Source organism: Rhinoderma darwinii, chromosome 4 (genome assembly GCF_050947455.1).
Source record: "Rhinoderma darwinii isolate aRhiDar2 chromosome 4, aRhiDar2.hap1, whole genome shotgun sequence".
NCBI classification, from domain to species: Eukaryota; Metazoa; Chordata; class Amphibia; order Anura; family Rhinodermatidae; genus Rhinoderma; species Rhinoderma darwinii.
The window spans coordinates 387,762,548-387,790,387 of NC_134690.1; the positions used below are offsets into that span (position 1 = coordinate 387,762,548).

The 27,840-nt window shown below is 41.7% G+C and overlaps 1 protein-coding gene across 1 annotated transcript in view; it reads right to left on the reverse strand.

Moving 5' to 3' along the window:
• Window positions 1-27,840, reverse strand: part of KCNH1 (potassium voltage-gated channel subfamily H member 1) — a 235,158-nt gene that overhangs the window by 151,300 nt on the left and 56,018 nt on the right. Inside the window, exon 8 of the mRNA XM_075863274.1 lies at window positions 24,216-24,639. Within this exon, the coding sequence (XP_075719389.1) occupies window positions 24,216-24,639 (424 nt within the window). The remainder of the gene's footprint in view (window positions 1-24,215; window positions 24,640-27,840) is intronic.

The following is a 27,840-nucleotide window of genomic DNA, read 5'->3' on the forward strand; positions in this document are numbered from 1 at the left end:
AATGCTGTATAACCCTATAGTAATTTGGTTCAGTAGAACTGTAGCGGATCTTGCAGCCGTCATACTGTCTTAAAAATGCAGCGCTATTACAGACGTCTTAAACCGGCCTTACCTGAGATCTCACTTTTTATTTCTTTCCTTTGATTGGCCCTTTAGAAAAGTTGCGTGAACAAAATTGCTGCCTCAATTAGGTGAATGAAATGGGGGCACTCTAAGGCCTCAGGTACACGACCGCAGTTTTTATCCGTAATTATGGATCAGTTATTCACAGATAAAATTGGGGACCCATTAACTTCTACAGGCCACAGACACCTTTTCGTATATTTACGAATGTGTGTCCGGGCCGTAGAAATGATCCGCAAAATATAGAACATGTCCTATTCTCGTCTGCAATTGCGGCACCCTATGGACGATTCTGCAATTGCGGACGCCAACAGATGTGCATCCGTTCTTGCGGACAGTAAAAACCCTTACGGTCGTGTGCATGCGGCCTAGATGTTTGTTTTTAGTGGTTTCCCTGTTATATTCAACTTTTAATTTCAGGGAACTTAAAAATCCATGGACCTTTGCACATATAAAATACCATTTACAGACTTCCTCTCACTGGAGATTTCCAGGTTGGTACGTGACGTGTTTATTCAGATATCCAGCCACAACAGATCTTCTGCATTGGTGTGCGCCATTAATTTCTTCACGGTTAATTGTTGCATTCCCCGCGACAGAGCTGTAATTACATCCCATTTGCTACTCATTAGCTATGAGAGCCGGAGAGCAGAATTTCTCATTACTTTACTGCGCTGTACTTACAGCTTACGAGGGGCAAGAACATTTACATCAAATTGTTTATTCTAGGCTGTTTGCCTGACATTGTGTCCAGAGTGTGATATTGGCGACCCTCCATAATAATGACAGTGACTCTTCATTCATTCATTATAACGTAAATCGCATTGACACCTTACACTCTGTACGCAACGCTCTTCTTCCATATTTCTACATATCTTACAATGCTATATCCTATGCTGAATGAATGTGTCAATGTTACAACATTTGTTAAATAGTTCATTGAGTGATTTCAGCAAAACATTTAGGGGGTCCATACACGTAGTGGTAGTGTGCCATGCTTTTGCGATGCATGTGTTTGGTAAGACTGGAGACACATTGCAGGTATTGCAAAACAGTTTTTTGTGCGGCAAAAAAGGCTGTGGTTATCCCCAGCCCAAGGCATCTTGCACGCGTGTGCTGCTAGAGCCTGTACCATGGCACATAATCTGTACAACTGTGCTGTGATCCACTTCTATGGCACCGTATTACAAAGATATTATTTTCTAGAAACAATGATTCTAGGGGAGATACCGCTTTAATACAGAATCCAATGAAACATGGAGGGAATCTGATCAAAAAAATTCTGTATGCTTACGTATGAAATGGCTCCAAACTGCACACTTTACCTGACAATAAAAAACCTGTGTATGCCACCATATCATATTGTCAAGCAGCACATCCATGCTGGATTGTCTGTGCTTTAAAAAAGCCTCCATCTTAAATTCTTAGATTTCCCCAGCTTTCTCTTCCTCTCTGCTTTGCTATCAATCCCACGATGCTTCAGCACAAATGACCAGTTAAAGTCCATACCATTTCTGCATGCTGGGGGACACTGTGATTATCATTCTCTCTATATTCTCCTAAATAAGCTGAGAAACCATAAGTATACAGACAGGGAGGCTGCACTATATTCTTCTACATTCTACCTGTGTGACAGGAACCAATCTGAGTATCAGTGGTGGCTGATGATAGAAGTTTCTGTTCTCCCCCCTGTGTATAACTAGTGTGGTACGGGAACTGCTGAAGCCTGTAATGGGTGACACATAGATCTCCATAGACTCAAGTAGAGAAAGTAGTCACCGAGCCGGATTCACACTGTTGCTAAGCAACCATCCAAGTCTGATATATAGAGATAAATAACAGGTGAGAGACTGACACAGGGAATACCAGATGGTGAAAGTTTCATTTTGGCCAGAGTGTGTCTTTAATGTACATAGCGGAGATGGTGTGGGTTTAGAAGCTAAGTCCACAACTTAAGCAGTGGGTGTCAGCTGTAATAATATACAGCTGACACCCTGCTGCAACAGATGCCGCAGTCAGCATCAGTGATGCTATCACTGGGTGCCAATGGGTTGCCATGGCAGCAGGGGGTCTTAACAATGGCTCCCAGGTCTGCTATGTGAGCCTATTAGGCCCTGCCTGAGGCAGGGCCTAAAATGCTGCCTGTAAGTATAAGGCTGAGTTCACACGGGGCAGATATACTGAGTAAAAGCACGCAGCATATCCGCCCTGTGCGCCGCGGAAATTCCGGCCAAAAACCGCACCAAACTGTGGTGCTGCTTTTCGCCCAGACTGTCCGCTGTGGAAAACTGCAGCACTTAGCTGGCCTGTTAGAAATCCGCCCCCCTGGGATGACATTTCATCCCAGGAGACCTCTGCGGCCTGTAATTTGCTGCAGCGGTGCTAACATGGGATGAAGTGTCATCACAGAAGGCCGGCCCTCAGTCGTCATCCAGGCTGGCCTCCTGGGATGATGTTTCATCCCATATGACCGACGCCACAGCCTGTGATTGGCAGCAGCGGTCACATGGGATGAAACGTCATCACAGGAGGCCGGCCTGGAGGAAGAAACCCAGACTCCTGGGTGAATATAAGATTTATTTTTTTTCCTGAGTTGTGTTTTTTGCGGTGGAATCGCTGTGAACTCGCCGCAAAAAAAAACACACCGACTGCGCTATTTGTTGCAGGATTTACCTCCCCATTGAATTCAATGGGGAAAACCTGCAACAAATAAGCAGTGTTTGTTTTATCTCTTCCACATTGTTGCTACTGTATTTGCTGCGGATTTTCCGCTACAAATTCCGTTACAGAAAATCTGCAGTATTTACGTAACGTGTGAACTGAACCTTTCCCTGACAAGCATAATACACTCCAATATAGAAGCATTGCATTATTGAATCGATCAAATGATCGCATGTTCAAGTCTGATAGTGAGACGAAAAAAAACCAGATAAATACACTTTATGAATAAAAATAATTAAATATCCCACGTAAAAACAAATGAACACCCCCATGCATTATTATAGAAAAAAAATGCAAAAGTAAAAAAAAAAAAAAATACACATAATTGGGATTGCCGCATCTGTAACGGCCCAAACTATAAACTTATGACAATACTCATCCTACATGGAAAACACTGTAAAAATAAAAGTCAGAATTTAATCCCGCCTTCCCAAAAAATGGAATAAGGAGTGATATAGTGAAAGAGTCAGATGTACCACAAAATAGTGTCGATAAAAACTTCATCTCGTAAATTTCAACATGGAAAAATAAAAAATGTATAGCTCTTGCAATGCAGCAAGACAAAAACAAATCATTTTTTTTAAAAGTGTTTGTTATTGTGCAAGAGTAGTAAAACATTTAAAAAATATATAAATTTGGTATTGTCGTAATTGTACCAACCCAGAGAATAAAGTTTTCACGTTATTTATGCCATACGGTGAATGCCATAAAAACAAAACTCAAAAACACAATGTTGGAATTCTTTTTTTTTGTCATCCCCCAAATACAAGTCTTTTAACAAGAAACTATCCCTCATACAGCTACGTCACGTAAAATAGCTGCGTCCTTAAGGGGTTAACCCGAGGCCAGAGATGCGACAAGGATGCTTGGCAGGAGTTAAAGGGGTTTCCCCATCACAGGATATGTCATAAATGTGAGATAGTTGAGGGTCCCACCTCTGGGACTCGCACCTGTCTCTAGAACGGGGCCCCCTAAACCCCGTTCTACCTTTTTCTGCGACCACTATATGGTCGGGAGTTATGAAAACAGCGTGACTCGCTGAGCTACACTGTTTTCATAACTCCCATAGTAGTGAATGGCATACAGTTTTATGGGACTTACGGAAACAGCATAGCTCAGCCAGCTACGCTGTTTCCTTCTTCATGGTCGGAAATCACACGCTTCAGCCAGAGCACAAATAGGTAGAACGGGGTTTAGGGATAGAGATAGGTGTTCCCGTTCTAGAGACAGGTGCAGGTCCCAGAGGTGGGACCCGCATCCATCTGAGATTTATGACCTAGCCTGTGGATAGGTCATAAATGTCCCTGATGGGAAAACCCCTTTAATGCAATGCCTATACTTGTTACTGGAGTGCAGCCTGGTAATCTTGTTATGTGTCTCATTAACTATAACTACCAACATCTGTTGGGTATGTTCACACAGAGCGGATACGCTGCGTAAAAGCACACAGCGTATCCTCCCTGGTCCCCGCAGGGAATTTCGGTTGGAAAACCGCACCAAATTGTGGTGCAGTTTTTTGGCCGGAATGTCCGCTGCGGAAAACAGCAGGTAAAAAAAAAAAGCCTATACCTACCCGTAGTCATGGCGACGCGTCCCTCTGACGTCCTGCAGCCCGGCCTCTTGGAATGATGTTTCATCCCATGTGACCGCTTCAGCCGGAGATTGGCTGCAGCAGTCACATGGGATTAAACATCATCCCTGGAGGCCGGGGCTGGATACAGAAGAAGAGAGATCTGGGTAAGTATAAGATTTTAATTTTTTTTCTGAGTTGCAATTTTTGAGGCGGAATTGCAGCTTTGTTGCGTGTTTTACCTCCCCATTCTATTCAACTGCAACAGAAAAGCAGTGATTCCACTACATAAATTGAAATTGCTGTTGATTAAAAAAAAAGGCACCACAGGTCAATTTTTAGAAAGTTGTTTTCGGCGTATTTTTTACACAGCGTGTGAATGAGATATATTCAAATCTTACCCACTTTGCTGCTACTGTACTATGCAAACCGTTGTAGAAAATCTGCAGTGTTTATGCTACATGTGGACATACCCTTAAACTGCATAAAGTTTTGCATTAATGATAATAACCCTGACCACTCCAGTGTTAAAAATAAAATCCCTAACGTAATGTTATGTAAAGCACAGTGTTCAATCCCCCTTGATTAGAATCTCAATTGGAAACAAAAAGAATTGACCTTGAATGAGACAAGAACATAAAGAAAACATACAGCACTTGATGTGATCCAAAAAGCGCCAAAGGTTTCACTCAAACACTTTAAGGCTATGTTAACAAAAAACGTCTGAAAATACAGAGATGTTTTCAAGTGAAAACAGCTCCTGATTTTCAGCGTTTTTTTAAGCAACTCAAGTTTTTTGCGGCGTTTTTTAAGTCCGATTTTAGAGCTGTATTTCTGACATGCACTTCTTTTTACGGGGCGTCTTTTTACGCACCGTTATTTGAAAATGAGGCGTAAAATAACGCCCTGTCGGAACAGAACGCCGTATTTCCCATTGAAATCAATGGGCAGATGTTTGTAAGCGTTCTGCTTCCGATTTTTCAGCCTTTTTTCGGCCAGTTTACGGCCCAAAAAACGGCTGAAAATAGCCCGTGTGAACATACCCTAATACTTTCAGAATCCAACTTTAACCATTTAATAACCGGCGTTTCAGAAATTCTACATTTTTGAATTGTCTTGTATAATAATACTGAAAATGTCTTGCCCAAGGTCCAACCTATTTATAAAGTCCCAAATCCAAGGGACACCATTTATTTTAAACCATTATTAAGTGCAAAGGGCTAAGAGAGCTGGGTAAAAAATTTGGGGAATAGATAATTTGGGGTTGGGATACTGTGACACTAAATATTCTTGTCATATAACAAATCTAGGGCTTTCCTTATAAATTCTGTACTCATACTGATCTTGTGTGAGGCAAATAACTTTTTATTTGCTTGAAATAATTTTAAATGATTTCACTCCAATTGGTGTGCCGAGCACTTTCTTCACTATAGTATTGGTTTAGGCCCCTACTCGTGCACCCTACTATTCTTGGTGGTGACCGAACCTCCACAAGATTTTTATTTGCTTGGTTACAATACTGAGGGAAGGGTTACATATGAAAGAACAGTGAAATAATGTTGTCATGGTCAAACTTTATGAGTTTGTAACCAATCAGATCGCCACAATGATGACAGCAGCAGAAGAGTATGATGATCTTGTGGGGGACAGTGACCTATTCACTTGTGTGATTTGGTTAGTGAGTACAAGGCAGCATGTAAAAGAGGCAGTGTTATCGATTGGCTAGTGATAGAACATCCTGTTGCCAATCATATCATGGGGCCAATGACAGAAGAGTGTTCTGATCTTGTTATGAGAAAGCGACTTTTTCTCTCATATGATTATGCTAAAGGGGTTTTCCGAGCTTATGAAAAATACAGAAAAGTACCTATATGTGTCTAAATGCTCACTGGATGATGCCACCATAGCTCAGAAGTAGTTATTTTAAATTTTTATTATGTTGCCCAGCTCTGTGCAGCACTGTTGTTTTCATTTTGCTAGGTCTTGCTGTGGGCGGGATTACCATGTAAAGAACTACAATTCCCATTATTCCTCTCCCCTCTCACAGACATTGACTATATTTACAGCTGCCTGCATCCCCCTCTATTACTAGGTGATAGGTAGTGCTGTAATCTGCTACTGAGTGCTGTTCTACTGCTAGACTTTGCACTATCTGCTGCACAGCATGTGAGACACGATTCCTCCAGGAACAGAGAGAGAGGAAGAGAGCAGAGCGCATTTGACATAAGAGGGATTTGATGTGTGATATCGTGTACTACAGGGAGGGGGAGCATGGTCATGTGACTGCACATGAGACTTGCTTACAGAGACAGTTCAGCTACAGACAGTAAATTTTTAAGTGACTAACCTTACTGCAGTTAAACCATTTGTACACAATTTTAAAAGATGTAATAAAACCCTTTAAGGTCAGAATGTGACTGGAGCAGTGTAATGACGTTGGCTGGGATAGGATGTAAGTTATCCAATGATGGTGGAAATAAAGCAGCAGCAGAGGAGGAGTGTTCTGATCTCATGTAGGCAGTGACCTATTCACTCGTGTAATCAGGTTAGTAAGTACAGGCAGGATATGACTGAGGATGTCATAAAGAGGTTATGAACAGAACACCCTGTAGACAATCATAACAATAATTACAGCAACAGAAGAAAGTATCAGAAGAGCTGTTATTTTTAGGATATATGATTATTTTCAAGCATGTGACAGTGGAAGAGTAATGAGACAGGCTGGGATAGAGCATATGGTGGCCAATGATGGTGAAAATAATGCAGCAGCAGAAGAGTGTATTGATCTTGTTGGAGGCAGTGACCTGACCATGCTATGTTATCTAGATCAGGTCTGTATGTGTCAGAGGGTGATGATAAGGGGAATAATGACAAATAGGGAGTAACAGACAGACCCTCTTATTGATGTTGATATTTTTTAATATAAGGCACGTTTCGATAAGCATAAAGTTTATGTATTGTGTTGTTAATGCTTTGTAACTTTGCGTTATTATTGTATCAGCACATGGTGAATTTTTGTTACTAAGATACAAAGCAGAGCAGCACTTTTCCTTTGGGTAACACACCATTTATCTTGGCATAACAAAACACAGATGTAAGTATTCATAATTTCATAATTAAACTTTAAGGCACCCATTGCATAAAACCTGTCCCTGTCATTGTGTCTCCACTGTCACGGGCACCAGCTGGCACAATTACTCATTCTGAAGTGCACTAGTTGTAAACTATCTGTCAACGCACTCACTTAAACAGGTCCTGTCACTGGGCCTCATAAGTTGAACTGGTACTGACCTGACCTCATACTGACCTGAATAGTGCTCGCTCTCTGATTCCAGCGCTGGTTTTTTTCCCCTAGACCCCCGTTCCAGAGGTATGGCCCACTGTTGTGTTAGCTCCCTATATGGTAATTTTCTGTAGTTAGCCAACAGGGTGGAGCTAGCTTCCCTGCCACTGATACTGACCAATGAGCGCAAGGCAGCTTGAGGGTACTTTACGCCCTGTTGGCTAACTACAGCTAATTAGCATAGAGGGACCCAACACAACTGTGGACCATATCTTTGTGATGGGGGGGGGGGTTCAGGAAAAAAACGCGCTGGAATCAAGGAGACAGCGCTAGTCGGGTCAGTAAACCAGTTCAACTTATATGACCCAGTGATAGGTCCTCTTTAATAAATCAGGATAATTTTATTATAGTCCTTTACCCTAACAATTTTTTAGATATACTATAAATTGATAAATATGGACCCGTCATGAGTAAATTTAGTGAAGAATCTTAACACTGTGTTATAATCCAGTAGTTCACATGTATCTGGATAAAAGCTTTACTTGTATGATAATTTTTTTATGTCCATCAACAACCCTTATGTCAGCAAAAGTAACAACAATCTCTGTGACTAGTTGTCACCTGTTTGCATACATTTTTTTATCTGTCGAAGAACCCAGCAGCAAGTGTTCAATTCTCCTGCAGTGCCATCACAGGTGAAATTAGGCATTACACTTTTATCATTGAAAATAATGGGCTTCCTGTATAATGCATGGACATGCTGAGTCCTCCGGAGGGAGATATGCTCTTTGTAGCTACTTTAGGTTAATTGATAGAGATCCCAAAAGAGGAACGTTAATCTATTAACCAAAAATGCCTGAATAAAATATTTGACAATTTTTTTTTTAACCAGGCAATGACTCCGCACACATGTAAATCACACAGTCCTGGTTTTAAACCAGCGCTGTAATAAATTCACAGTGCAGATTTAAAGGAAAACTCGAGGATGAACTGATACACATTGTTATTATCTAGATTGTACTATTGGTTAAGGTACAGTCTCACGTATGACTTTCACAGTCCGCATCCGGCCGAAGCCCCGCTCACTTGCGGTGGCCAATGGCCACACAATTTTGGTGGATATTACAGGCAAAATCGTTCGGGCATTGGCCACCACAAGTGAGTGGGGCTTGCACTACATGCAGACATTGCTATGTGGGGACGCGCCCCAATTGTATATGTCTTTATAGATATCAGCTTGTAATTGTTCTGCTATATCCAAATTTATAGTAATAAAAAGATTTCTGAAAGCAAAAAACTAAACTCATTGCCATCTCATGTGTGCTATGCAAGAGCCTGAACTTGACAAATGGTTTTAATATTAGTCTATAATTTGTATTTCAGTTGTACCTTGAGATTTCATTCCACAGAATTATAACCTGGCACCATGTCATATATAACAAGTAATGGTGCTCGGCTACACATTAGAGATCATTATTGCTGCATTTCTGTGCACAGCAAATATAATTTTATCAAAATGTCAAATATAATGCTGCCAAAAGTGACGTAAACTATGTAATTATAATGTTATAGCATACTGCTTGTAGTCATGAAAAAACAGAAGTAGAAGAGGGAAGACGGGGGGGGGGGATATAAGGGAGAGGAGGGGGAAAAACTAAAAAGAACAGGCGCTGCTCTAAGGTATTATTGTATGATTGCATGACCAGTCTGTAAGAATAATCAGTATGTATCATCAGTATGGGTGAGTCTGGCTGGTAAAATTGATTACTCACCCTATGAAGTTGTGCGAAGTTCATCGGCACAACTCAATTTATAAACTTCGTAGCATACAGTATGCTGGCCCTTTGGAGTAAGCACCGGCGGCAGGTAGGCACCAAATCATCCAGTGAAAGGTAATATCCAATGGATTATGCAGAAAAAATTCACTGCTTCTCGAGGTGTTCCTGTATGTACGTGGTATAGTTCGTGGTACCCCTTCCGTTAGGTAAGGAATGATCCACGCCCTTCCCGTTTGGGTAAAATTTCAAATTTATTCCATATATATGATGAAACAATAAAAACGAATAAAACAGTAAAACAATACTGGTGCGCCACGCGTTACGACCCAGAACTTGGGTCTTCATCAGGCTTCTAAATAAAAACAAACAAATGCAATCCTTTTATGCACACTCGGAGGAATTATTTTCTGCATAATCCATTGGATAACATACTGCTCGCTCATTTCACCATCTCCTGACTTCACCTCTTAATACTGGCTCATTAATACGGTACCTGCTGAGATTGCAGAGAAAGAAAAGGGCCAGATTTACCTATATGCCCAGTAGGCACATGCCTATACAGTGAAGGAAATAAGTATTTGATCCCTTGCTGATTTTGTACGTTTGCCCACTGTCAAAGTCATGAACAGTCTAGAATTTTTAGGCTAGGTTAATTTTACCAGTGAGAGATAGATTATATTAAAAAAAACACAGAAAATCACATAGTCAAAATTATATATATTTATTTGCATTGTGCACAGAGAAATAAGTATTTGATCCCTTTGGCAAACAAGACTTAATACTTGGTGGCAAAACCCTTGTTGGGAACCACAGCAGTCAGACGTTTTTAGTAGTTGATGATGAGGTTTGCACACATGTTAGATGGAATTTTGGCCCACTCCTCTTTGCAGATCATCTGTAAATCATTAAGATTTCGAGGCTGTCGCTTGGCAACTCGGATCTTCAGCTCCCTCCATACGTTTTCGATGGGATTAAGGTCTGGAGACTGGCTAGGCCACTCCATGACCTTAATGTGCTTCTTTTTGAGCCACTCCTTTGTTGCCTTGGCTGTATGTTTCGGGTCATTGTCGTGCTGGAAGACCCAGCCACGAGCCATTTTTAATGTCCTGGTGGAGGGAAGGAGGTTGTCACTCAGGATTTGACGGTACATGGCTCCATCCATTCTCCCATTGATGCGGTGAAGTAGTCCTGTGCCCTTAGCAGAGAAACACACCCAAAACATAATGTTTCCACCTCCATGCTTGACAGTGGGGACGGTGTTCTTTGGGTCATAGGCAGCATTTCTCTTCCTCCAAATACGGCGAGTTGAGTTAATGCCAAAGAGCTGAATTTTAGTCTCATCTGACCACAGCACCTTCTCCCAATCACTCTCAGAATCATCCAGATGTTGATTTGCAAACTTCAGACGTGCCTGCACATGTGCCTTCTTGAGCAGGGGGACCTTGCGGGCACTGCAGGATTTTAATCCATTACGGCGTAATGTGTTACCAATGGTTTTCTTGGTGACTGTGGTCCCAGCTGCCTTGAGATCATTAACAAGTTCCCCCCGTGTAGTTTTCGGCTGAGCTCTCACCTTCCTCAGGATCAAGGATACCCCACGAGGCGAGATTTTGCATGGAGCCCCAGATCGATGTCGATTGACAGTCATTTTGTATGTCTTCCATTTTCTTACTATTGCACCAACAGTTGTCTCCTTCTCACCCAGCGTCTTACTTATGGTTTTGTAGCCCATTCCAGCCTTGTGCAGGTCTATGATCTTGTCCCTGACATCCTTACAAAGCTCTTTGTCTTGCCCATGTTGTAGAGGTTAGAGTCAGACTGATTAATTGAGTCTGTGGACAGGAGTCTTTTATACAGGTGACCATGTAAGAGCTGTCTTTAATGCAGGCACCAAGTTGATTTGGAGCGTGTAACTGGTCTGGAGGAGGCTGAACTCTTAATGGTTGGTAGGGGATCAAATACTTATTTCTCTGTGCACAATGCAAATAAATATATATCATTTTGACAATGTGATTTCTTTTTTTTTTTATATATAATCTATCTCTCACTGGTAAAATTAACCTAGCCTAAAAATTCTAGACTGTTCATGACTTTGACAGTGGGCAAACGTACAAAATCAGCAAGGGATCAAATACTTATTTCCTCCACTGTAGTTGGCCCTAAGGAAAGAGTGCCTGATAGAGGGAATATTATATTACATAATTACATATAGACACATCTGACTTGTGTATGTATATATTAATTATGTCATGAATGTGTTCATATGTATTTATAGGTTATTAGGTGTATTTGTGTTGTGGGAGCAAGATGAGGACACCCAGGCAGGGACGAGAGGAAGGCCGCAGATGGTGCTAGATGATTCTTCTCCTAATTTTATGGCTTAATTGCATTAAAATTAATGCAGTTCAGCATGAACCCCTATATATCCAGCCCCCGTCCCTTATTTTACCACCCACACCTACAGAAAATGGGGCATGGACCTCATGTAGTTCAGTAGCTGCGCCATATTTTAAATAGGCCCACGTGGGGGGGGATTTTTTAAGACTGGTGTTTCATTGGGGTACACTCTTACAGGCATGATTTTAGGGGCACTCTATGGTGGTCACTGTGTAAGAAGGCATTCTGTAGCAATCACTGACTCTGGTGACACACTCGGCAGTCACTTCTGAGGGGCAGTTGGCAGGCACTATGTATGGGGGCACTGTCTGACAGGCACTGTTTATGTGTGTGCTCTCTTACAGGCACTTTGTACAGGGGCACTCTCTGACAGGTACTGTTTCTGGGGGTCCTCACTGACATACTGTTTAGGACACATCTGGCAGGCACTGTAAATAGGAGCACTCTAGCAGTTGGAGTACTCCGGCAGGCACTGTGAATAGGGGCACTGTTTGGCATTATTTAAGCACTCTATGGCAGCATTATTCAAGCGCTGTGGGGTGATATTATTTGAGCAGTGTTTGGTGGCCTTATTCTGCAGTTTACATAAGAACTGCTTGTAGGCCCATTCTCCGGATCTTTTAGGACCCCAGCTGTCCTTGACAAGTATTTTATCTAATGCCGAGGATAATCAATAATATCACTATGACTTTCTACAACCGAGCATAGTATCCAGCAGAACAACTTGTCCTGAATATTTACAGTAGCAAGGCTGTGAAGCAATGTTAAATCTTTTCTAGGACTTTACATCTCAGATCTGACAGTTTTTTATTTATTGTGCGTATCCAGTTCCTGGAAATGCCGTACGCTGTAAATGCACGATATAGATTCAATTGATTTAACCTTGTGTATTCACTTCTTGTGGGAAAGTCACACTGCATGTAGAATATCATATTACCCTCCATAAAGTTCTACACTGTGTCGTAATGAAGTCTGTCTCTACAAACCAACATATTTATACATAGATACAATCTAAACATTAGGGCCATTTAAAAAAAAAATGATATTAAATTTTACATGGTTTCAAAGTTATGGATTTCAGGGCCAGAGGTGCAAGTTCGAAGCTCTTGGGCTCTGATTTTAAAGCCTATACCCAGGTCCACCTAAAAGAAGCAACTTCATATTCTGGATCCAATATAAATGAGGACCTGGTTGCAACTACTACATCTACAGTCACTATAGCTATGCTACTATGCAGGACCATGATGCCAAGGTCTAGGGGATGGGTGAATACAACTGATGGCACTCTAATGGTGCCACCAAGAATCTCATAGTGTGGAAGAAAAAAATAAAAACAATTGTGACTGTTGAGCTACGTCTGATGGCGAAATGTCAGATATTCTTTGGGGCATATCATAAATTGAGTGTCTTATCCAGCCATTTACCCTTGAGTGGTCAAATGCAGCCAGATGGACTCATTTACGACAATTTCAGGCAGAATTGACTGCGTCATCTTAGGGCTCTTACATTCATCAAACATGGTGAAGTCTGTGATAACCCTGGGAGCAGAGTTCTGCACCTAAAAATCGATCCCGCTTCATACGGTGCTGCAAACTGCTAATCTACCCTTATTTTATGACTGTGAAAATGAAGAATGGGTTTTTGTGACCTCCGTTATTAGGCTCATTACTATAACTCACTCATATACCATCTCTGATGAAGGACGACCTTGCTGTGAGAGAGGTCATAAGCAAGTATTGGATAAGGATAATTGAAAATGATTAATACCGCAGAAATTTGTCTTAATAATTCTAATTTAAATACTAATAAGAGTCCTTGGAGTCTTGGGTACTCCCCCCCCCCCCCCGCCCCCGTCCATTATAATAGGGAAGAAAAACCTAGTAAGGCAATGATGCCTCTTCAGACTAGCAGGATATGCTGGCACTTTAGTAAAACTAATGACTGCCATAAGTTACATAATAATGATTTATGGCAAACATTAAAAGGGTTGTATGCTATGAAAAATTTAAGTGGTTCCGCAACAATTTGTTGGTTACAGGGTGTCCAGCTACTGGAACCCCCAGCGATCTGCAGTAATCTGTCGGGGAACCGGGTAGCAAGTGTTACATTGCGCAGTTCCCATGGGCTGCCCTTGTAATGCACAGACGTGCTGGGTCCTCCAAAGCAAGAGACATTCCTTGTAGCTGCTCTCCACTCTGGTAGATGAGTCCTGAGGTTTCAAACATTTCTCTACAGACGGTTGTCACCTTTCACACTGTATAATGGACCTGGTGATGAGAAGATAACCTTCTATATAGGCAATGTAATTATTCTATTATAGCAATGCTTATATGGGAAATATTTTGGGGTGGATTTATTAAGATTGGCATTTCATACTGTACCCCAGTCTTAGCTTAAAGCTCGCAGGAGTAAGATGCGAAAAATTGGCGTAAGATGCGATGCACGCCTCTTAATAACTTTGTCGCATCTTTGGCTGTCCGTGTGCCACAGAGCGAAATCTTTGCCAGCCAGGAGCTGGTGTAGATTTCCACTTTGATGTACGCCAGTTTCTGGTGTAAGTTAAAGTAAAGGTGTCGGGCCGTTGGTGCCCCCCCCCCCCCTACACTAAACTCTGCCCACTTTTTAGAAAAGTGGCGTGAGTGGTGTAAGCAGCACTAAAGTAAAAAAAAAATTACGCATTTACTTATACATTACGAAAATTTACTAAGACTGGAATTCCATACTCTAGACTTAAACAGAAGCTCGCTGGAGTAATATGCACTAAATTTATTAAGAGGTGCTCGACTTTTAATAAATTTGGCCCATCTTGGGCTGTCTCTGCGCCAAAAACTGAAATGGCCAATTTTCTGGCATAAATAATAGTAAATCTGTCGAGCCGTAGGTGGCCCCACCACACCAACTACACTCCAGCAACTTTTGTCAAAAGTGGCAAGATTGGCGTAAAATCGAAGGCATGCGCCAAAATGTGCAACATTTTTTGAGCCATAAAACTAGCGCAAATTGCTGATATATATCCCCCACTGTATAACAAAAACCAGGGAAATTAATATATATGAATATACTCAAGGGGGCTCCTAAAGGGTCTCTGTCATACTGTTAGAAAACAGTTTCCGAACCTCCAAAATTTTTGGTGCCAGATATGTGATTTACCACCTCGGATGTTTCATAAAAAACTAAACATGTCCATATGTCCATTAGGGCATATGGATGTCATAGAATGGGGTCTCCTACTAGGGACTCCCCTATATGAGCCAGTACAAAGACGCTCTTTAAGACCTGGCCCGTGCGTGCATTACATGGATGGCCATTCAATTAAATGACCGCCATATAAGTTAACATTTTCCCTTTAGTGGTCTCTGCAGGGATAATGTCTGGCCAGACACAGCTTCCCAAGGCAATGACAGCTGATTGTCGGGTGTTAGCGTAGCTGAACCCACGGCGACCAGCCAGCTTCATGAAACAACCACTATAAGGCCCCATGCACACGACCCTGCCCGTAATCACAGTCCGTATATGCGCACGGCCCATAAAAAGCAAAAAATAGGACATGTCCTATCTTTTGTGGAGCCTTTCTACGGCACGGACGCCTTCCCGTAAATATATGGGAAGGTGTCCGTGGGCAATAGAAGTGAGTGGGTCCGTAATTACTGATGAATTCTACGGCTGTGTGCACGGAGCCTAAGTCTTGTACGGCAGTGTCTTTTATCTGTATTGCCCAAATACCCCCAACAGATCCCGTCCATAGGTGTCCTGTCCGTGGGATATCCTCATATGACTTGTTGAGGTTACTTGAGGACACGAGTAGCAGTGCTAGAAGGATCCAATCTAACTACTACATACAATGAAGTTTTTCTACTCTAAATCTGTGATATATAATCATATTCCAGGATGTACCCAGAGATTTCCAACACGGCGGCCATTAGGACTCCAGAGATCCACACTTGAAAAATATGCTGAACAATTCACATTATATGATGCTGAGATGACTGCATTGTGAGAGAGTCCTGAGATAATGACAGTGACTCGTGTTATTTTCCTATATAAAGGAATGGAGTACTGTGCCAGCCCGGGGTGCTATAGAAGAGCCAATAATGATGTCCAAAAAATATATTGGATTTGAAGTGAGGTGAAGTTGATCCTCTTGAGTATTTATCCGAAAAGAGTTTCTGCGGCTGCTTCAGACTTGTATTAGTCTGAGAAGTGATTTTCATCAAGGGGCGCGTCTGATTAATCATTTGGAATTTCTTTAAAAAATTCTTTGCCTCGCTTATTTTTGCTGCTTCTTTGTTCGGAGATGTCAATGATTCTGCTTCATTACGAAAAGGAACCTGCATGGATAAAGGGCAAAAGAGAAAACTGTCCTGTGACATTATTTAAGCACTGTATAGTGGTAATTTTGCACTGTAAGGCATTGATATCTGTTCATTGTAAGGCACCATTATGTAGAAACTTTATGGCCCTGTTCACACAGTTTTTTTTGCAGGCGGAATTTCTTCAGGAATTTTGAGGCAAATTTTGTCCTGCCATCACGCTCTTTGCCTTGTTTTTTTGCAGCATTTTTTCCAGCGTTTTTCGATCGTGGCCATTGTGCGCCGTGGGCAATAAACACTGCGAAAACCGCTTTCTCTGCCTCCTATGTCGATGGGCATGTCGCCACTATTTCCCACGAGCGGGACAAAAACGCCTCCGCCTCCCATTGAAATTAATGGGAGGCAATTTTGGTCATTTTTTGGTGGTTTCCAACGCGGTTTCCGCATCAAAAATAGCGCCAAAATACTCTGTGTGAACTCCCCCTATGGCAGTATTATGTGGGCATATTATGACGGTATTATTTTGGCACTGTATGATACTGTTATGTTAGAACTATTCTGTAGGAACTTAATGGCTGGATTATGTGAGCACTATGTGGTATTGTTATTTGGCACTGACTGGTAATATGTTAAGACACTATATGGCAGTAGTATTTGGGGGAGTATTTTATTATTATTATTAATATTATTACTCAACATTTTGCAGAAAAACAATAGAAGAGGGCCATACAGAGTGTATCCTGGTCCCCCCCGCCCCCGGTCCCCCCCCACACACTCTCCTTGTGCTTTGTTTTCCATGAGTCAACATGTTGTAGAATAAAGACAGTGCAGAAGCTTCATGTAATGGAAATATGAGCCAAGTTTACTTTTTAGAACTTGAAAAAGTTTTAGTTTTTTTTATTGAGGAAGCATGTGCTGTATGACTTTACTTTTATCTAAGCAAGCATATGTTGTATGTTGTTTTTTTATTTATTAAGGAATCATATGTTGTCTGTCATATAAGATATATATTTTAGAATGTACAGAGGTAACAGACTTGACTTTTGTCGTGGAAATCCATCGCTCAAAATATATTAGACTGAAATTTAGACAAGTCCAAACAGACTCTCAAGGCCAGACTCCATTAGTCAGTATCCTAATTAGGATATTTCACCGATATATATCGAGAGAGGAGAAGAAAACACACAGACATGCTGAAATGTTCAAAATGCTCCTCTGAAGGATTTATTATCAGACTCAAACTGTTAAACTGAAATTCAGAAGGGGTGTCGGCTTGAGGTTAACCAATCAGAGACAATATAACAATATTTGTTATTCAGTAAAAAGCAGACAATAAAATACATCCCAGATACATCATTATAATTCTTCACACATCAGGTTTTACAGGCCTTATCTCTTTTGGACACAATGTTCTCGTGGAGATGGGGGAGACCTTCCTTCACGCATACTTGCCACCCTCCCATCTCCCTCCCTGTCCAACTTCGTATGGGAGCCAAGGTCAAAGATAAAACATACGAAATCAACATTACTTGTATTAAAGGAACAATGACTTTTCTATTCACTACAAAAGAACCAAGATGGGAACTCCAGACAAGATGGCCGCTGCACGAAACTAAATCATTTACACATTATCATCACTTTCACATAATACATATCTTAGTAATTCGGCCTCCTGCTTGATAATTCACAATGTAATTTCATACAGAGAATATAAGCAAATAAATCATCCTTCACACTTTGTTAGATGCTTTCAAGTCATTAAAGGAGGGGGGTTAATGCTCATTTAGATCGTTGTAGGTGGACTTCTGGACTTCGGTTTTAACTAACGGAGGGAGACTCATTGCCCCCTCCTGTATAGCTAAATAGGACAGAAGAGGACATTCGAAAAAGGGGCATCAAACCTACACAACGATTTCTAAAAGTTTCATGAAACCTATTAGACACATACATCATAGCCATGATATTGAAGTTTGTTAATCCTTTCCTACTTTTTTTAATGGCTCCAGTCACGACTGATATTTATATCAATCGTACAATATAAAGTCCTAACTTAAAGTGGGGACCGAAAATTATTATCAGTGTAGTCTCTGCAGGATGTGAGTCCCCTCTCTAATATACATTCTGGTCCCCCGTCGCGCTGATTTTGAGATTTTCATAGATTTTTATAGCGTTGCCGGGGGACCGGACGTCTAGTTGCACATTCTACTTTGAGGATGATACGACTCTTCGTCAAGTGACCGACCCCGCTGTACTCTATGTAATCGCTGTACTACTGCTCCTTCTTGTACATAGGGTACAGCGGGGTCAGTCACATGACGAATAGTTGTATCTTCATCATCAAAGAAGACTGTGCAACTAGACATCCGGTACCCCGGCAGCGCTATAAATATCTATTCAAATCTCTGAATCAGCACGACGGTGGACCGGAATGTATATTAGGGAGTATCAATTGTAATGTAAAAATTTTTAAAAATGGAAGTGCCCTTTACAGGGGTTATACGGGGTCCACAAAATATTATCAGTGTAGTCTCTGCAATATGTGAGTTCAGGTAAATTACCGAGGGTAGTGGTACTACCTATATCCTCTTCAGACCCGTCACAATGACTTTTCAGATTATAGTGAAATTTTTTCATTATGTTTTACATTTTGAATTGTATTGAGTGCAAAATGAAGGAAAGACTAATCGACCCATTTATAAGGACAGAACGTGACAATATCTTAAACTATATATATAAAGAACAATAACCCAAACTACGTCACCCAGAATACTTATTTCTTGTTTGGTGCAAAAATGCCCACATTTTGTATTAGTATGCCATTTAGACACACTGTGACCTACATAGTTAATCGCTTATTAGCGTACTAAATTGCGCTCCCATGCGGGTCTATTGAATGGATAATGAGAGAGGTTTTACAGCAGTTTTCATAGCACTAAAAGTCAGAGGTGAAAGCGTTTACTACAAGAAAAAGACATAATCAGCAAATACGCACAGAAGCTACTCCCACACAATGTAAGGTCTCCGGCGTGTCAGCCGTGGTGCTGACGATCTGCATTGTGTTATTAGGGCTCCAATATGGTAATAGATCAGATTGCAGGGACAAGACATCTTTACAGCACACAAAGTAATGCAAGGTATAAAACACAATCATAAATCAGTAGTATAATAATATTAGTAATGATAGTAGCATAATAGCTACAGTACATCAATTACATTACAACCAAATAACTATTACCGGCGCCATACACTGGCAATGAAGGGTGAAGTATAACAGTCCTAAAGTCTCCGGGATGGAGAGGACTTCATGTTCTGAGTCTTCGAGATACATGGCGTCTATATATATATATATATATATATATATATATATATATATATATATATGTGTGTGTATGTTCTGATAGATCTATCTTTAAGGTGTCGCAGCAACTTCCTATCAAAAAGTGGACTTCATAAACATGGTCACTGCAATCTTGAATAGACAAAAAGTCTTTCTTCTAATATTGTTGTGTGACATGAGTAGATAGACTATGCGTCATATTAATGTCACAGACTACTAGCATTGTGAGATATCAGTGACAGCCAGAGTGCCTCCATAAGAGAGCCAGACAGAGTTCCTACGCAACAGAGCCAGACAGAGTGCCTCCACAACAGAGCCAGCCAGAGTGCCTCCATAATAGAGCCAGCCACTGTGCCTCCATGATAGAGCCAGCCAGAGTGCCTCCACAACAGAGCCAGCCAGAGTGCCTCCATAATAGAGCCAGCCAGAGTGGCTCCATAACAGAGCCAGCCAGAGTGCCTCTATAATAGAGCCAGCCAGAGTGGCTCCACAACAGAGCCAGCCAGAGTGCCTCCATAATAGGGGTCAGCCACAGTGCCCCCATAATAGAGCCAGCCAGAGTGCCTCCATAAGAGAGCTAGCCAATGCCTCCAAAAAAAGCCAGAGAGTCCCCACAAGAGAGTTAACTACATTGCCTCCATGAAAGAGCCAGTCACAGTGCCACATAAAAGTTACAGCCACAGTGCCCCTATAAGGGTATGTGCACACACACTAATTACGTCCGTAATTGACGGACGTATTTCGGCCGCAAGTACCGGACCGAACACAGTGCAGGGAGCCGGGCTCCTAGCACCATAGTTATGTACGACGCTAGGAGTCCCTGCCTCGCTGCAGGACAACTGTCCCGTATTGTAATCATGTTTTCAGTACGGGACAGTAGTTCCACGGAGAGGCAGGGACTCCTAGCATCGTACATAACTATGATGCTAGGAGCCCGGCTCCCTGCAGTGTGTTCGGTCCGGGACTTGCGGCCGAAATACGTCCGTCAATTACGGACGTAATTAGTCTGTGTGCACATACCCTAACAGTAATAGTCACAGTGTCCCCATAACAGAGCAATCATAACACAGCCAACATCAGTACCCCCTTCACAGTGAAAGCAACGTTGTCTCAATAACAGTTACAGTCTCGGTACCCCCATAAAAATTACAGCCACAGTGCCCCTATGAAAGTGAAAGCCATTGAACCACATAGCAAAGACAGCCAGAGTACCCTTATAACGCAGCCATCCACAGTACCATTATAACTGAGGCAGCCACAGTGCTCCCATAACACAACCAGCAACAGTACATCCATAACATGGGCAGCTACTGTACTAACAAAGCCATCCACAGAGTCCAATAACTGTAAAATCCACAGTGCCCCATAACAAAGACGGCCAGAATACCCCCAGCACAAAGCCAGTAATAGTGCCCCCATAACAGTGGAGGCGAATATGAAATCCTTACAGCTCAGTAATCTTATTGGACTATTCCTAATGAAATAAATGAAGTTCCCCATAGCAAAACCTACCCTACTATGCTGGGCACACACAATGCAGTTACCGCACATGAGCCTCCTAAAGTGTGCCGAAAAAGATGTCATCCTTACCACTGATTATAAACTCTTATTATTCCCATTATAATATATAGTTCATCTTGTTATGTTGGGTATTAATTATTATGCACATGTGGGACTAATAAAAGCTACTAAAAGCCCAGCCTAAAATATGGATCCGATCATCCACGCCATGATGGATTCCCCCATTTATGACCTCTACTGTGTAAATTAAAGTGCTTGTTATAGAACAACCTTCACTTGTCCCGGCTTCAGTACAATTGATTCTCATAAATAACCGGCTCCAGACATAAGATAAAGTCATATATTAAAATACGAGGCATCATCCGTAGTTTATCAATTTAGAATAAAAAAATTATGTGTTTTCCTGTATCAATGCCGTGATATCTTCCTGCAATGTAGATAATAGGGGAGTCAAATCCCCGCAGCAGCAGTAATTCCTGGCAGTGTATGACAAAAAAGTCTACGGCAAAGGTGAAAGGGTTATAGTACAATCTCTTTCCATTAAGGGCATATGGATGGTGCCCCGTTTTCTCGGCCGCAGAGAACATCTACTGGCAAATGCCAGAGATTAGCACCGTTGGATCCGTAATGATCGGCTGATTGCGTGGGCAGAAGGGGATGTCCAGTTGAGGCTGTCTCACCTCTTAAAATTTCGAACCCGACTATCTATGCTCCGATCCTAGGGACAGGGCCGGCTCTCGGCTTATGTGGGCCCGTTATGCAATAGAGACAAAGTAAGCCCCCAATAGAGACCCCTCAGCTGCCATCCACTATACCATATACCATAAATGTGAATGGGGAGTTTCCGCAGCATGTTCATGGATTTTTGAAAGCGCCAATCACCATAAGGGTGTATTTACAAGTCGGTTTTTGTCACAGCATTTGGCATAACTTTATTGTACGAGTCCAGACGAGTGTGGGGATACCTAATATTTATATGCTTTAACTGTTTTTGTGACTTTTTATATAAAACGGATTTATTAATATTTTTACATTTTTGTTTCAATTTTTTCATGTTGCAATGTAACTTTTAAAAAAAACGCTTATTATTTCATAGTCCCAGCCGGCTGTTTACGGTACATCAAGAGTTAAACGGTCGAGATCTGATCTTTTTTCTCAGTCCCAGCCATTACTGCAGGAGAGAGGCTGTCAATTATTGCTGTTGTGCCCGCGTGATTAATGATGACGGAACTTTATCCTGTACGTGACCTACATGTATGATTTTTTGCATTAAGGGGTGAAAGGAGTTGCCCTTTTGGACAATTCCATTTTGTTACAAGGGTCCCCAAAAATAGGGTGTACCGCTGCTGGGACCCCCCATCAATCAGCTTTAATCTGTAGGGGAACCTGGCAGCAGATGTTCAATGTCCCTGCAGCACCACCACAGGGGAAATGAAGCATTACACAGTTTCCATTTAAATTAAGGGGCTCTCCCTTTAATTAATGGATATGTCAGGTTCTCCAAAGCAAAAACTTTCTTTTTAGCCTCTATCTGATCTGGCTAATAGATGTGAGTCCTGAATGGGCAACCCTCTTCACCTAACCTGACGAAGAGGCCGGTACGGCCTTGAAACACATTGTTGTTGTTGTACAAATAAAAGCCATTTCCAGTACAGCTGCGCCCTCGGATATTCCATTTTTTATCTCCCTATCTCCTGAACCCTCTTCTATTGGCTCAGGTGGAAAATTAACTCACGTCATGAAAATGGGATGGGGACACCGTGGACACCGTGGCCCCCTGTTACAGGCGGTCATGAGTGTGGTGGTGTCAAGCTGCGCCTGAAAGGGCCTTGAATTATATCGTTGTTATGGAGTCCTTGTCCTCTATGAAACCTACTGTTCACTGGTATTATCTGTATTCTGTGGCCTCTATAATTGGTCGTCTCGTATTTTTGCCTTTTTCTGTGTGTGTATTAGTTTTACCTCCTGAAAAGAATATAGGAAATGTCAGACTAAGAGATATACAATTCACAGCAATGGTGTCTGATCATTTCAATAATCCATATCACCGGCATCCTCCTCGCTTCAATAAAATAGCATTATTATAAAGTTCAAAACCAGTCACTAAAAGTGAAGCAAAGTGAAATCAAAGAACTGCGTTAACCATGGATGATCACAGATAAAAATACATCAAAGGCCCAGTATGGCTATAACTGGATGAAATATAAAGAGGTGATAATTACTTCTATTTTCTGCCCATTTCATCCTTTCTCATTGTTTAGTAATTACCAACACAGAACAACTCGGCCCTTTTATTTACACAATACATGAAACCATTATTTGTCTCAGATGATGACAGTGGGCATCATGGTTGCCTGGCATTTCCAGGACTGGATTGACGGCCAATCTGATCATTAGGCGATCGACTACCAGCACTCCCTCCGATAAGCTCCAGTGTGTGCCACATCTCTTTCATTGTTTATTCTGGCACAGCGCCGTACATTTAATTGTGGTTGTGCCCAGTACTGCAACTCAGTTCCATTCACTTCAATGGGGCTGAACTGCTATGAGCTACAGTACCAGGCACAGCCACGACCAAATGTATGGCGCTGTTCCTGGATAAACAATGAGATATGTCACTCCAGTAAATGTCATAGCTCCTTCATGCAGCTGATCGTTGGGGGTGCCAGGAGATGGACCCCACCGATTAGATATTCATTGCCTATCCTAAGGATAGGTTATTATTATTATTATTATTATTATTATTACTACAATGCAAGAAAACCCCCTTGATTTATTAGAAACAGGTATTTTCATGCCGTGTCCACCAGAGGCGTACCTGGCAGAATATGTGCCCGGAATGCCAGGATGGTCGCCAACTAGCCACTTCGCCTTGGCCCGGTCTATTTAGATACAGGGCTTGGGCAGCAAACAGATTTTTTTGCCCCAGATGAAGCAAAAGCCTAGTTTTGCCTCTGGCTTCTTGGGCCAGTGTTGGTAAAAATATTGTTTTACAGTGCTGATAGCCGTCATCTGCTCAACACAAACTCATACAAAGTAACATCATACAGTAGATCCTGGACAACCCCTTGAAGAGCAGTTATATTACATTTTTGAATACATGGGCCAATATATCACTAGTATTCCCTCAGCAGACGTACCTTACATATTAGTAATAAAAATATGGCGTACTTACATCCAATCATCATCATGGCCACAGCAAAGATCTTCTCTCCGTCTGTAGTAGGTGCAATATTTCCAAATCCCACACTAGTGAGGCTGGTCATAGTAAAATACAGGGAGGAGATATAGACCGAATCCTTGCTCGGCCCACCTTCCCATTTTCCAGAGCCCGATAAGTTATACCGATAAGGAGATCCAATGGTCATTCCCAACTGAAAGAGCCAGCTTTCATTCCTAATGGTGTCTCCATTAATGACTTCATAATCTCCAATACTGTACCAGATGCAGGCCAACCAGTGAGCTGCCAGGCCAAAGACGCAGACCAACAAGACCAAGACGGCCGCTCCATACTCAATGTAATGATCCAGTTTCCTCGCCACACGTCCCAGCCGTAAAAGACGCACCACTTTTAGAGAACTGAAAAGGCTGCTGATACCCTGGAAGAATAAAATATACATGTATTATTTACTGAACGGCCGAGTTAAAAAACATTTTTCCTAAAATCCAAAATTTACAGAAAATATAAGTTGCTTAGTTTTTAAAAATTCCACAAAACTGTGTTCTTGGTTATATCTGCGTCAAGAAAAGTTGGGGGACAACCAATATGGCTGCCGTTACACTGTCACGCTTTCTTCTTAGTATACTGAATGACCAATGCACCATGCTCATATAGTTTAAAAAGTAGGCACATATTTTATTCCAAGTTTTTGGGTTCTCTTCTGGGTGTCTTATTCTCCACTCGAAGAGAGTTCTTTCCCAGAGCAGGAACAAGAGAGAGATATGTCCCAACTGCTCTAGTATGTGGCGGCACTATTTATCTTGGAAAATATGGCACTCTCTGATCACTCTTAGCAAGGAACTATGTGAGAACTGTATGACTATGTGGGCAAAGTACGGCACTGTGGGCACCAAATGGCACTGACTGACACTATGTGGATGCTGGTAGGTGCTATATGGGCACTGCATAACTATGTGGGCAAAGTATGGCACTCTGGGAATTATTTGGCAAGGTGCTATGTGAGCACTGTATGGCTCTTTGTGGGCACATGATGGCACTCTGTGAGCACTATTATGGGCAAAATAATGCACTGATTGGCATAAAATTGGCACTATATTGCTCTATGGGTGCAATATTTGGCTCTATATAGGAACAGTATGGATCTATGTAGGCATTGTATGACAGTGTCTGGGCACTGTTTGGCGCTATGTGAGTTCTATATGGCTCTATGTGAGAATGTATGACACTATGTGCCATCTGGCTTTATCTGAGCAGAAAATAGGTGCATTATGGCACTCTCCGGGCAATGTTTGCACTACTAATATCCTGGCACCATCAATGTGTGAAGACAGATTTTTATATATATGTATATGTATATATATGTGTGTGTGTGTGTGTGTGTGTGTGTGTGTGTGTGTGTGTGTGTGTGTGTGTGAACCGAAGAGCAAGCAGGTTAAAGATGTTGTAGTTCCAACACCCAAGTAAGGTGTACCGAAAAGTTTTTTACATGCATTTAATGCAGAATATAATATAGCATCACCTCTACTTAACAAATCTGGAGTAAAGCGCCAGCATGCAGCCGACTGATAGAAAGCAAGACACAATAAAGAACTGTATTGCCGAACACGTAACATCTGTCAGCACAATTCTCACCCCATTTGGCAGCCAAGTGTCGCAGAGAGCAGCGATTACAATGCAGAACGCTGCTACATCTGTTAACTGGAAGGTGACGGACAGGGAGACGCAAGAGATTGTCTGATAGATGCACGTCCTACAATTATCTGAAACAATCATCTATCAAACGGGCAGTTTGCTCTAACAAGGGGCAGCGCTCAAGGACCTTCTGTGCTCCATAAATTACTACATTAAGCAAATTTCCCAACTGTGAATATTTAACGCTGGACTTATTCAATATGGAAAAGCAGTAAATTTGGGTTTATTATGGATGTCATCATTATGGGTGTTCTTACAGATGTGATGTCAGTCACTGGTTACATTGAGGACCTGGAATAAAGCTGCTGTCGGAATAGGCAGATATATGGTATCGCTATAATATGCAGATAGCTCAGAAGAACTGTTTAATATTGAAGGACAACATTTTTTGCGCATTTTTTGCAATTTTTTTAAATTTTGCAATTAAATAATGCAAGACTAATAGAAGAAAAAACTGCTTAACAAAGTATATCTTCTTGCCAATACATATTGGGATGCATTAATTTAAGGCATACTGAACATGACCACATTATGGATCTATGTGGTACAAATCCATAATATGACACATATGTGCCAATACTGTACCACCCTGTGCCTACAATTTATATTGTTTACTCATAGATTCCATATGAATCAGTAAGAAAAAAATTACCATGTTACAAGTGTCAATTCTGTGAAGTTCCTTGGGTCCACCAAAGTAGATGAATCTGAGGACCACCCTTCATCTATACAGAACATGGGCACGACCACTTTTAGGCTGGGTTCACACGACCATGTTACGTCCGTAATGTACGGAATGTATTTCGGCCGGAAGACCCGGACCGAACACAGTGCAGGGAGCCGGGCTCCTAGCATCATAGTGATGTACGATGCTAGGAGTCCCTGCCTCGCTGCAGGACAGCTGTCCCATACTGTAATTATGATTACAGTACGGGACAGTAGTTCCACGCAGAGGCAGGGACTCCTAGCGTCGTACATCACTATGATGCTAGGAGCCCGGCTCCCTGCACTCTGTTCGGTCCGGGTCTTCCGGCCGAAATACGTCCGTACATTACGGACGTAACATGGTCGTGTGAACCCAGCCTTAAGATCATTGTTATCTTTGTTGTCATCATTGCACACACGGGATGTATCATCAATAAGATCTAATAGGTTTTTTGTGAATTATACCATAAGAGATAGACCCTTGTGGTAAGTGATTGGCTCCAAAGTCATCTTCAAATGAGGTTGTCTTCTGCTAGACCTTTAGGGTCCATTATTGAGTCAGATCCTGGGCCTATTGGAGGATCCTCTGGTACTCTATTGGGCCAGTCCTACACGGTGTCATATGGAGATATTCTCTCCTAGAAGCATTGCATATCCCAGTCCTACAATACAACAGGGCTATCTACTGAGCCCCCATACTGCCCTCCACGTCACAGTGTTCCCTCTATGTCATAGCCAGGCACAGGAGCAGCTCTCCTAAAAAATAATACCTCATATCCCAGCTTCCTAACCTCTTGAATGACTTTTGGAAAATTTGGGCGATTAAGAATAACTCATCGCTGGCCACCAGAGTGATCAGCTAGTGGAAACAGCCACTGCAGGAGACATGGGGCATTACATGGTGGCCATACAGATGACATACAAACACATGGATGGCTTAAGTTCACCAGACCTCCCTCTATGACGTCCAAGTGGCCTTTTACGACCAGATTTCTATCAGTCTATAAAGATATTATTCCATGATATTTAGATCTGTTCTTGTTATTGCTCCTCAATAATCAAATACAGTGGCCAAAGATATATAGACAGGTTTAGGCTTTGTTCAATATGCGCAAATATGACATGTTAACTTTTTTCTGTGGGTCAAAAAGATTACGGTAAAACCAAACTTATATATATATTTTTTTTATGATTTACTACTTTTAGCGTCGTCGTATTCTTA